This window comes from Austrofundulus limnaeus, unplaced genomic scaffold, assembly GCF_001266775.1.
Source record: "Austrofundulus limnaeus strain Quisiro unplaced genomic scaffold, Austrofundulus_limnaeus-1.0 Scaffold2354, whole genome shotgun sequence".
Taxonomy (NCBI): Eukaryota; Metazoa; Chordata; class Actinopteri; order Cyprinodontiformes; family Rivulidae; genus Austrofundulus; species Austrofundulus limnaeus.
Genome location: NW_013954756.1, coordinates 9,887 through 19,010, shown reverse-complemented (window position 1 = coordinate 19,010; position 9,124 = coordinate 9,887). Strand labels below are relative to the sequence as shown.

The window sequence follows — 9,124 nt, the reverse complement described above, 5'->3', positions numbered from 1 at the left end:
TTGTGTCCACAGTTTGGTCACAAAGTGGTGAACCTCGCCTCATCTTTGCTTGTGAACGACTGAGCCTTTCGAGGATGCTCCCTTTATCGTGACACCTGTTTCCACTCAACCTGTTCACCTGTTTCATTGCTCCAAACAGCTGTTTTATTTATCTTTCCTCAACTTTCCCAGCCTGTTGTTGCTCCTGTCTCAGRTGTGTTGGAACGTGTTGCAGCATCAAATTCATGAGTGAATATTTGCAACAAAAACAAAGTTGATCAGTTTGAAGTTGAACATAAGTGTTTGTATTAATTCAGTAGCTTTGAATGTTTATGCATTTTTATTTAAAAAAGCTGAATTCATATTAATGTTTAATTTTAGCCATTAGGTTTTAGTAGCTGTGTTTCCATTGCAAATGTGCGCAAAACTTTGTTGATATTCTGTTAATGTCTAAAAAACACAGTTTCCTAACTGTGTTTCCATTAAGTTAGAAATGCTATTAAAGTCACGCGTGAATATATTTGTTCTCTTGATAAGTCATTACAAACATGGCGGCGATGGATGTAAACACATGTTGCTACCACGACACTAGTGCTCATCATCAGTAGGGCCGTGTATTGGCAAGAATTTGGCGATACGATACATATCATAAGAGGGGTCACGATACGATATATCCCGATATATTGCGATACTGTAAGCAAGGCAATATATTACGATTTTTTTTTTGTCCAAAAATTCTATTAAATAAAAACCTCTACTGAAAAAAAAGCTAATGTTTACTTACAATGCTAATGCTACCCTTACTCTCTGGCGCTCAAGAGGTAGAGGAGCCAAATGTCTGGCTCACTGCTGCCAACTAGTGGTCAGAGGCTGAACTACAACATAAAAATGAACGGTTGGCAAGAAGGTTGACATTTTAAAACTTAATTAAAAATCGATACAGGGCTTTAGAATATCGATACAGTATCGGGAAATGAAATATCYCGATATTTCAGTGTATCGATATTTTCTTACACCCCTAATCATCAGAGGAGARGTCGGCTTCTTTTATCGAGGCTTTCCAGAGACAAGTCCCTACTTGGGAGCGCCTACGTATGCTGTGTTTTTGGGAAATTGTAGTCGGTGAGTTTACTACTTTATACTACTTCTGTGATATTACTACTACTTCTACTTCCTGTTATCTTCTTTGTCATCGTCTTTTTCACCAGTAGAAACAGCTGGTTGTTGATCACGTGACTCCCGTGGCGCAAAAAAAAGTGTTTCCATTGCAGCTTTGCGAAAAACACCAATTTCAATAAGGCCAAAATACCACCTCATCCTAGTGCAAAAACATTTTGTCGAAAAACATAATTTTTTTTGAAATTGACGTGTTTCCATTGAGCAAATTTATTTTCGAAATTCTAATTCGCACATTTTCATGGTCAGTGGAAACACAGCTACTGTAGCTAAATCAGGTATAAAACAGGGTCAGGAGTGTTGTTGTTCAGTGTGGTCCCAAATAAATCAAATCAAATCTCCTGCTTTAATTTAATGCAGGATTTCTTTAAGTTCTTAAACCGTTTCTCTAAACTAGCTTCAGTTAAATTACCTGAGAAGCTGCTGCTCTTTGTTACCAGAAACACGATTTTCTGTCTTTGTGGTTTGATTTACCTGCTMCAGGTGGTCGGAGACCTGATGCTGAGGATTCACCGCATCCCAGACTTCACCTCCAAACTGCTGCTCGTCAGGAAGAGATTATTAGGCCTGGAGCCGGAGGGCATCACGTACGTATCTCTGTTCTACTCCCTCATTTTAAATATTAATTAATTAATATTGGCACGCTCACCTCCCTCCCTCTGTCCTCGCAGCATCGACCACACCACGCTGCTGGAAGGCGTGATCGTGCTGGAGGAGTTCTGCAAAGAGCTGGCAGCCATCGCCTTCGTCAAGTACCACGCCACAGCCTCCACCTCACCGTGAAGTTATTTTTATTTTATTTTTCCTCCCGCTGCTCGACCGTCTGCCTCAGCTGGGCCGTCGGGTCGGGTCGGGTCGGGTCGGGTCGGGATGGGACGAATGAACCTTTCTGGGTTCTCGGTGGCACAGGGTTGGTAAAACATCCCCACTCATGGTTCTCCCCCACCCCCCACATGACTGTTAACACCCACACGGAGGGGCTTCATCGCTCCTCTTCCTCGTTCCTAAGAAGGGTTCCTCTTTGGAAAGTTTTTGATCTTGTTTTTTTTTCAAGCTCAGACACTTTCCAGCCTGCAGAGAGGTGTTCACTGGACTCTGCAGTTTTTCACTGCCCCCCTTTTCTCTCTGTGTGTGTGTGTGTGTGTGTGTGTGTGTGTGTGTGTGTGCGTGCGTGCGTGTCTAATGATTCAGGAGAAAATGTATTTATTTTGTCCCATTTCCATCTATTTGTAAAAAAAAAAGGAAAAAGTCATTGCCTTAATGTGAAAACATTTCAGTTACAAATGTTTCCTTTTGAGACATTATTTTAATGGTAAAAACCTTCATGTTTGTTTGAAGACAAAATAACCTAAATCAAGTGCAGTATGAGAAATGCTGCACTCATTTTAAATGCCAAGTTATTTATTTGTTTGTTCTTTTTGTTTGTTGTCAGGTTGCCTTTTTAACTCGTCTGTTTCTGTGACTAAACTCGTCTATAGTTGGGCTTTAAGCGTTCCATGCGCCACCACCCGTCACGTTTTCCTCGCAGAAACGTGAACTTTGCAGATGATTTGCACACGGACCTCATTGCACTGCATCGTTTGTACATTTTTAGATGTTAGAGCGCGTCGTCTTCTGTCTGCGGACCCCCGTTTGCTTCTTCTCAGAGCAGTGTTGTCAGTCATTTATTTGCTGGAATGTTTAGAAGAACTTTCAATAAGCAGAGTCTTAAGTCTGGAATTTAAAAATGGAACCTTTTTATGTTGACGTGTTTTCAGTTCATCCTTATAAAACAAGTTAGATTTTTTTCTGCTGGATTTAGTTCAAACTTTATTGAACTCTAAGCCTGGAAAAAAAAAACGTAACACGTTTTTTCACAGTGTTTCTTCTTTTGATTGATGAAAAAATGTATTTGTGGTGCTTTGTGTTGCCTTGGCATCTCTAATTTTAGTGGCTCATCAGATCAATGCTTATAAAAATACTATTTAATGTATCTTTATTGTCATTTTTTAATGTAATCCCAGATGGTATTATTCATCAAAACCACGACTTCCTGGTTTCTTTCTCCTCCACAGATCTGCACCTGAGCTACATTATGCAATTAATTGCTTGCATGGATTCAGATTTTGCACATTGTCTTAATTTTTAAAATTTATTAATTTTTTTTCTAAATCTTTTTCTTCATAAACCAAAAAAAAAAAAAAAACCCTAAAACTTGGACATTCAGTCACGCACATTTATATCACTTATGTTTCCTACTATTTTTCATACGTTTGTATATTTTCTGTGTACGATAGCAATAGAGATATACTATCTGGTGTAAATGCATGCCTAAATGATTTTTCATTATTTAAAGAAAAAAAAACAGTTCAGTCTGTGATTTTTTTTTTTTTTTAGCTGACAGAAAAGATGCCTTATTAAACACTGTGGATCTGTGTTTCTGCATCTCAGATTGATGATCTCAGCTGATAATCTGGCTCCACAGCCTGCAGGTGTCTGTCAACCTGAGTTTTCCCGCCTCTAATTCTGTCCATCCTGCATCACATCTACCTGTTGCTTTGGAGGGTTGATCTTAAAAACTGTCAAATCTACATGTTTATTTACTTAGTATTTATTTTAAAGCATCTTTGACAAATGTACCTGAAAGTCAGCTGTGGGATTTGAACCCTGGGCTGCTGATCTTCCTGCATTAGTTATGTGATTTTAACTACTGTGCTAATCCTCAACTACCCCCAAGGTTAGCCAAGTGATACTCAAAAATGAAGAAAACTTGACATTAGGTTTTTCTAGGCTTTATCTAATTTTATGTTGTATAATCAAAGTTGGTGGTGGGATTTGAACCCTGATCCTTCTGCACTAAAGTCATGATTTTAATTACTGTGCCAGTACTCAACTCACGCTCACAAAAGTTTTACATCCCCAAGGTTAGCCAAGTAGTGATACTTAAAAATGAAAATTTTTGACACTAGGTATTTCAGGCTTTGTTCAATTTTGTTTTATTGTATAACCAAAGTTGATGGTGGGATTTGAACCCTGATCACCTGATCTTTCTGCATCAAATCGTGACTTAACTCATTTTTCACACATATTGCATCTTTCTTCAGTGCATTTATTTTAATGTTTCTCATAAAAAAATAAACTTTTTCATGACCTCCTCCATGCAGATGGTTCAATAGAAACTTTCAAGATCAGAAATCGAACCAACAAGCTTTTGTTCTTCCGTCCCTTTTTATTTTTGTTCTTGAGTTTTTCAGTTTAAGGCCCAGTCGCACTAAAGTTTTAGACAACTTACGCTAACTTGTGAAATTTTGTCTCACAAAAATTATATATTTAGTTTAACGCCTAAAAGAGGCTTCCAGTTATCTTTAGTGTAGAGGTCTTCAAAATAAGCTGGCTTGCCTGAAATGTTAGTTGATGAAAATAATTCCAGTGGACATTTGGAATCGAATTTTCAACTTTTAGTTTCTCAAGACGCTCATGTTTCTTTAGCTCCATTAGTTTTAAACCTCTGAGGAAAGACTTGTCGAACAGGTCAGTGATATAAACAGGATGTAACACTTCACCTCTCCAGGCTCTCTTCCACCTGCTCCCTACTCTCACTGCAGATCCCATCTGAAGCAAGAGGCACCTTTAGTGTTGCTTTTAATGGATTTCACTGGAAACACAAATCCTCTCCAGCAGATTTCATCATTTTATTACAAAACGTCTGTACAATAAAACAAAAATACACAAAATAACCATTTCTTTCAACGATGGGGTAAAACCACAAAATCTGTTCGATCTTTCTAAACATTTTTAATAACCAGAAAAATAGCACTGAATGTCCGTAACTTTTTAAATTTTTTTTTTTACGTTTTTCAGTAAAATGTCTTTACAGAAGCAGATCAGATGCAGAGCGGCAAGCAATGAGGAGGTTAAAACGCTCAATCATCCAGATAATTCTGAGTCCAGGAGAGTGTCTCAACTCTGGGTGCAGCAGAGGATGATGTGARGAGCTGCTGTGGAAAAAATAAAAACTACATTTCTGTCGTCAAACTGCTTTAGGAATCAGATAAGAGGCACTARGGTGCAGAGGAGAGGCTCTTGGTGTAATTACTCATTATTTGATTGCAGTCGAGGTCCTAATGTTAACATTTCACCGCGCTTACGTCACATTTATTAAGAACCCAATTAAGTTCTGCAGATTTAAATAAGAGTGCTTTATTAGGGACAAAATTTARCTGCAGCACAGAAAATGATGACTTTTGCTTCAGGTTAAACACAAAGTAGGAGTTGTAGGGCTAACATGTTTCGCTAGTTTAGCTAAATTAAAGAAAAATGTTTAATATCAAAAAACAGATCAGGGTAACTTTTGCCTAAAAGCGCTTACAGCTCAATAAATTCATGCTTTATGAAAACTGATTCACATTAAAAGGAGTTTTCTAATACGTTTCACGGGACTGTAGTCCTCCCGGGAGTTGGACGCAAGATGAAATGCGACCCCAGGCTGATCAGATAGCATTTCATGATTTTAAGCTAACTTACGGGATAGTCATTTTTGCTTTAAAGTGCCAGATAAGAGCACGGGCAAAACTGAATCCAGAGCTCATGAACAGAAACGCGACAGCATGTCAGACTTGAAATCATCCAGCTACATGATGTTTTTACATGATTTCTTTCAACAAAAACACAAAAACAAAACAAAAAAACAAAGAAAACATTCTGTTTTCTGTCTCCATCTTGTAGTGAAAAACTCCCAGACAGCGTGAACAAAARGATGTGTATTAAATTAATTTACAGAAACAAGTTTTATGCAAATCAATTTCCATGTACATTTTAAAAAAAAGGTAAAAAAAAAAAAAACACTACATGCCAACGCACAAATTGAACCGCACTAAAAAATACATTTTTTTTCCTCTTCAAAAAATTTATTTACAATTTTCCAAACGTCTCTTATGTTTTCCTCTGTAGGTCAGTAAGATTGTCCCTGCCCGTTTACAAAAACACAAAGGAAGATATGTGTACACACAGACACGTGCTTTCGTGCACATTTTTCACACTGGAACATTCAGACAAACAAATGTCTCTTTGGCTGGTGTGAAGCTGTGGCACCTTGCAGCGTTTGTGTAGTTATATTAAAAAAATAAAGAGAAAAATACACGCTCACACAAAAATAACACCATCTAACAGCATAGAAAATAGGCTCCAAGGATAGTGATATATCTCCTATGCGAATATATATATATTTATATACCAAAAAACATACTTCATACTGTATAATCTGCCACACATAGGCCCTTGATTGTTTCTTTATGTGTGTAAAAATCACATTCAGAAAAGTGATYGTTTGTTTTTGTAGGAAGGCATCACAATAAATAGAGATGTGTGTATTTGTGTGTGTMTCCCTGGGTGTGCCGTGTTCAGCAGCTCCCGCCGCCGCCGCCTGTCAGTCGCCCTTCGAGCTCTGGTCCAGGTTGACCACCTGCAGCTCCGTCAGGTTACTGCTGCTGCCGCTCGACTGCTGGCCAATCACCATCTGCGGGACAGAGCGGCGTGTCAGGAAGAGACATACACACACACACACGGCATATCAGAAAGGGCCAACACAGACGGTGCTACGGCAGGCCATTGTCACATAAAATCAGCTTCACCACACTTAACAATCCAGGTATCTGAAACTGCTTTTATTTATTAGTTAATACATTTCTAATTATAGTTTTGACTGGTTTAAATGACAAAGTTACTAGCTAGTTGTATGGAGGCTATGGCAGACCATTTTAACATAAAATCAGACTAATTCCATTGTGCATTTCTAAAAATGGGTTCTTTTAGTTAAAATATTTTTAATTATATTTTAAAACCAYTTTAAATGACAGAGTTGCTATCTATTTGCATGGAGTCTACAGCAGGCCATTTTAACATATAATCAGCTTCACCACACTTWCATTCAGATTTCTGAAACTGGTCTATAACTTTATTTTATTTATTTAACCTTTATTTCAACAGGCAAAACATTAAGAAGAGTTTCTTGTTTACAATGTTGGCCTGAACTTATTAGTTAACTAAGATATCTAATTATATTTTTGACTAATTAAAAAAATGTTACTATTTAGTTGTATGGGTTCTACGGCAGGCCATTTTAACATAAAATCCTCTGACTCTCCGTAATCATCTAAAAATTAGTTCTGATTAGAAACAACTACATTTTGACTATCCTGAATGGTCATTTAAAATATCTGCATTTACATTTTCACTCGAACAATTCAAGATACTGTACCTCAAACGTAAATATGAGGAGTCAAAATGACATTTTTAGATATCTGAATTAGGAAATGTCCCCTGCTGGGTGCAGAACTTTAGGTTGCTGCAATGACAGACAAATTATCTGTTCATGTTGAATTCATAATTCCAGTTGAATATGTCAAATATGACACATTRAGAACAATCAAAATGTAGTTGTTTCTAGTCAAAACTCGTTTTTACTGATCTAGAATGTAATTAGAAAAAGATTTTATGTTAAATTGGCCTGCCATACACSGACGTCCTGCAAATGCTTTTACTAATATTTAGGATGAAATAATAAAACGGGCCACAATCTATAACCTCAAATCCAGAAGAGTAAATAAAATCAGAATGAAATCATGTTTAATTCATAAAAACCTTTTCAGTTTGTATTTGTGCTGAAACATTAAATCTAAAGGGACGGTTCTAAAAGAACACAAAGCTTCCATGCACAGCTGACGGTGGTGCTTCACTGCGTGTGCTTTAAAACAAGAAACGCCCACATTCCTCCAACAACACATAAAACCAGCAGCAGGTGTAAAACTCTGCAGCTCGTGTGCCGGTGCTCTGTTAGGGTGCGTTCGTGCAGCAGGTCACTGTGGCATGCTGGGTGCAGAGGGAATATGAGAGTTTCACTTGTGAAGTGGAGATCTTGCCGTACTGGGTGTAGCTGCACTGCCGAGACGGGGATCTGCACGGTTCCTGGGGGGCCCGTGAGGAACACCTGGGGGACCGCACCTGCAAAATAAAACCCAGGGACCCACATCACCTGTCTGCTGGGAGGTTTGATACTCTGCAGGGTGTTAGCATCATTTTAACTTTAGCTTCTTCATTTAGCTCAATATCTGTCAAACTAAGGTAAAGACGTTTAAGGTCAATGAATGAATGAATGAATGAATGAATTTCAATTAGCAGTGGCAGCTAGCAGTAGATGCAGCTTTAATGTAGTTAAATGATTAGTCATGCAGCAGAGCTAGTTATAGCAAGTTATTACTTTTAACCTTTAGCTGCTTCAGCTCCTAGTTAGCCTTTGTCTGCTTTTAGCTAACATTTTGTTTCTTTAGCTTCTAGTTAGCCTTTGTGTTTTAGCTAGTGTTTTGTTTCTTTAGCTTCTAGTTAGCCTTTGTCTACTTTTAGCTAGCTTTTTGTTTCTTTAGCTTCTAGTTAGCCTTTGTGTTTTAGCTAGTGTTTTGTTACTTTAGCTTCTAGTTAGCCTTTATCTACTTTTAGCTAGTGTTTTGTTACTTTAGCTTCTAGTTAACCTTTGTGTTTTAGCTAGCTTTTTGTTTCTTTAGCTTCTAGTTAGCCTTTATCTACTTTTAGCTAGCTTTTTGTTTCTTTAGCTTCTAGTTAGCCTTTGTCTGCTTTTAGCTAACATTTTGTTTCTTTAGCTTCTAGTTAGCCTTTGTGTTTTAGCTAGTGTTTTGTTTCTTTAGCTTCTAGTTAGCCTTTATCTACTTTTAGCTAGTGTTTTGTTTCTTTAGCTTCTAGTTAGCCTTTGTCTGCTTTTAGCTAACATTTTGTTTCTTTAGCTTCTAGTTAGCCTTTGTCTACTTTTAGCTAGCTTTTTGTTTCTTTAGCTTCTAGTTAGCCTTTGTCTACTTTTAGCTATTGTTTTGTTACTTTAGCTTCTAGTTAGCCTTTGTCTACTTTTAGCTATTGTTTTGTTACTTTAGCTTCTAGTTAGCCTTTGTCTACTTTTAGCTATTGTTTTGTTACTTTAGCTTCT

The 9,124-nt window shown here is 37.5% G+C and overlaps 2 protein-coding genes across 2 annotated transcripts; one reads left to right on the top strand and one right to left on the bottom strand.

The window, feature by feature from the left end:
- Window positions 1-1,638: 1,638 nt before the first annotated feature.
- LOC106510849 (protein FAM160B1) lies at window positions 1,639-3,571 on the top strand (the record flags this gene model as incomplete). The annotated part of the gene is given in 2 exon segments (XM_013999575.1): window positions 1,639-1,742; window positions 1,827-3,571. Coding segments are annotated over 2 exon segments (216 nt in total), but the record flags the coding sequence as incomplete, so codon positions are not given.
- A 1,236-nt stretch (window positions 3,572-4,807) lies between these two features.
- LOC106510847 (serum response factor) lies at window positions 4,808-8,133 on the bottom strand (the record flags this gene model as incomplete). Its single annotated transcript, XM_013999573.1, is given in 2 exon segments — window positions 4,808-6,649; window positions 8,057-8,133. Coding segments are annotated over 2 exon segments (167 nt in total), but the record flags the coding sequence as incomplete, so codon positions are not given.
- Between the last annotated feature and the right edge of the window lie 991 nt (window positions 8,134-9,124).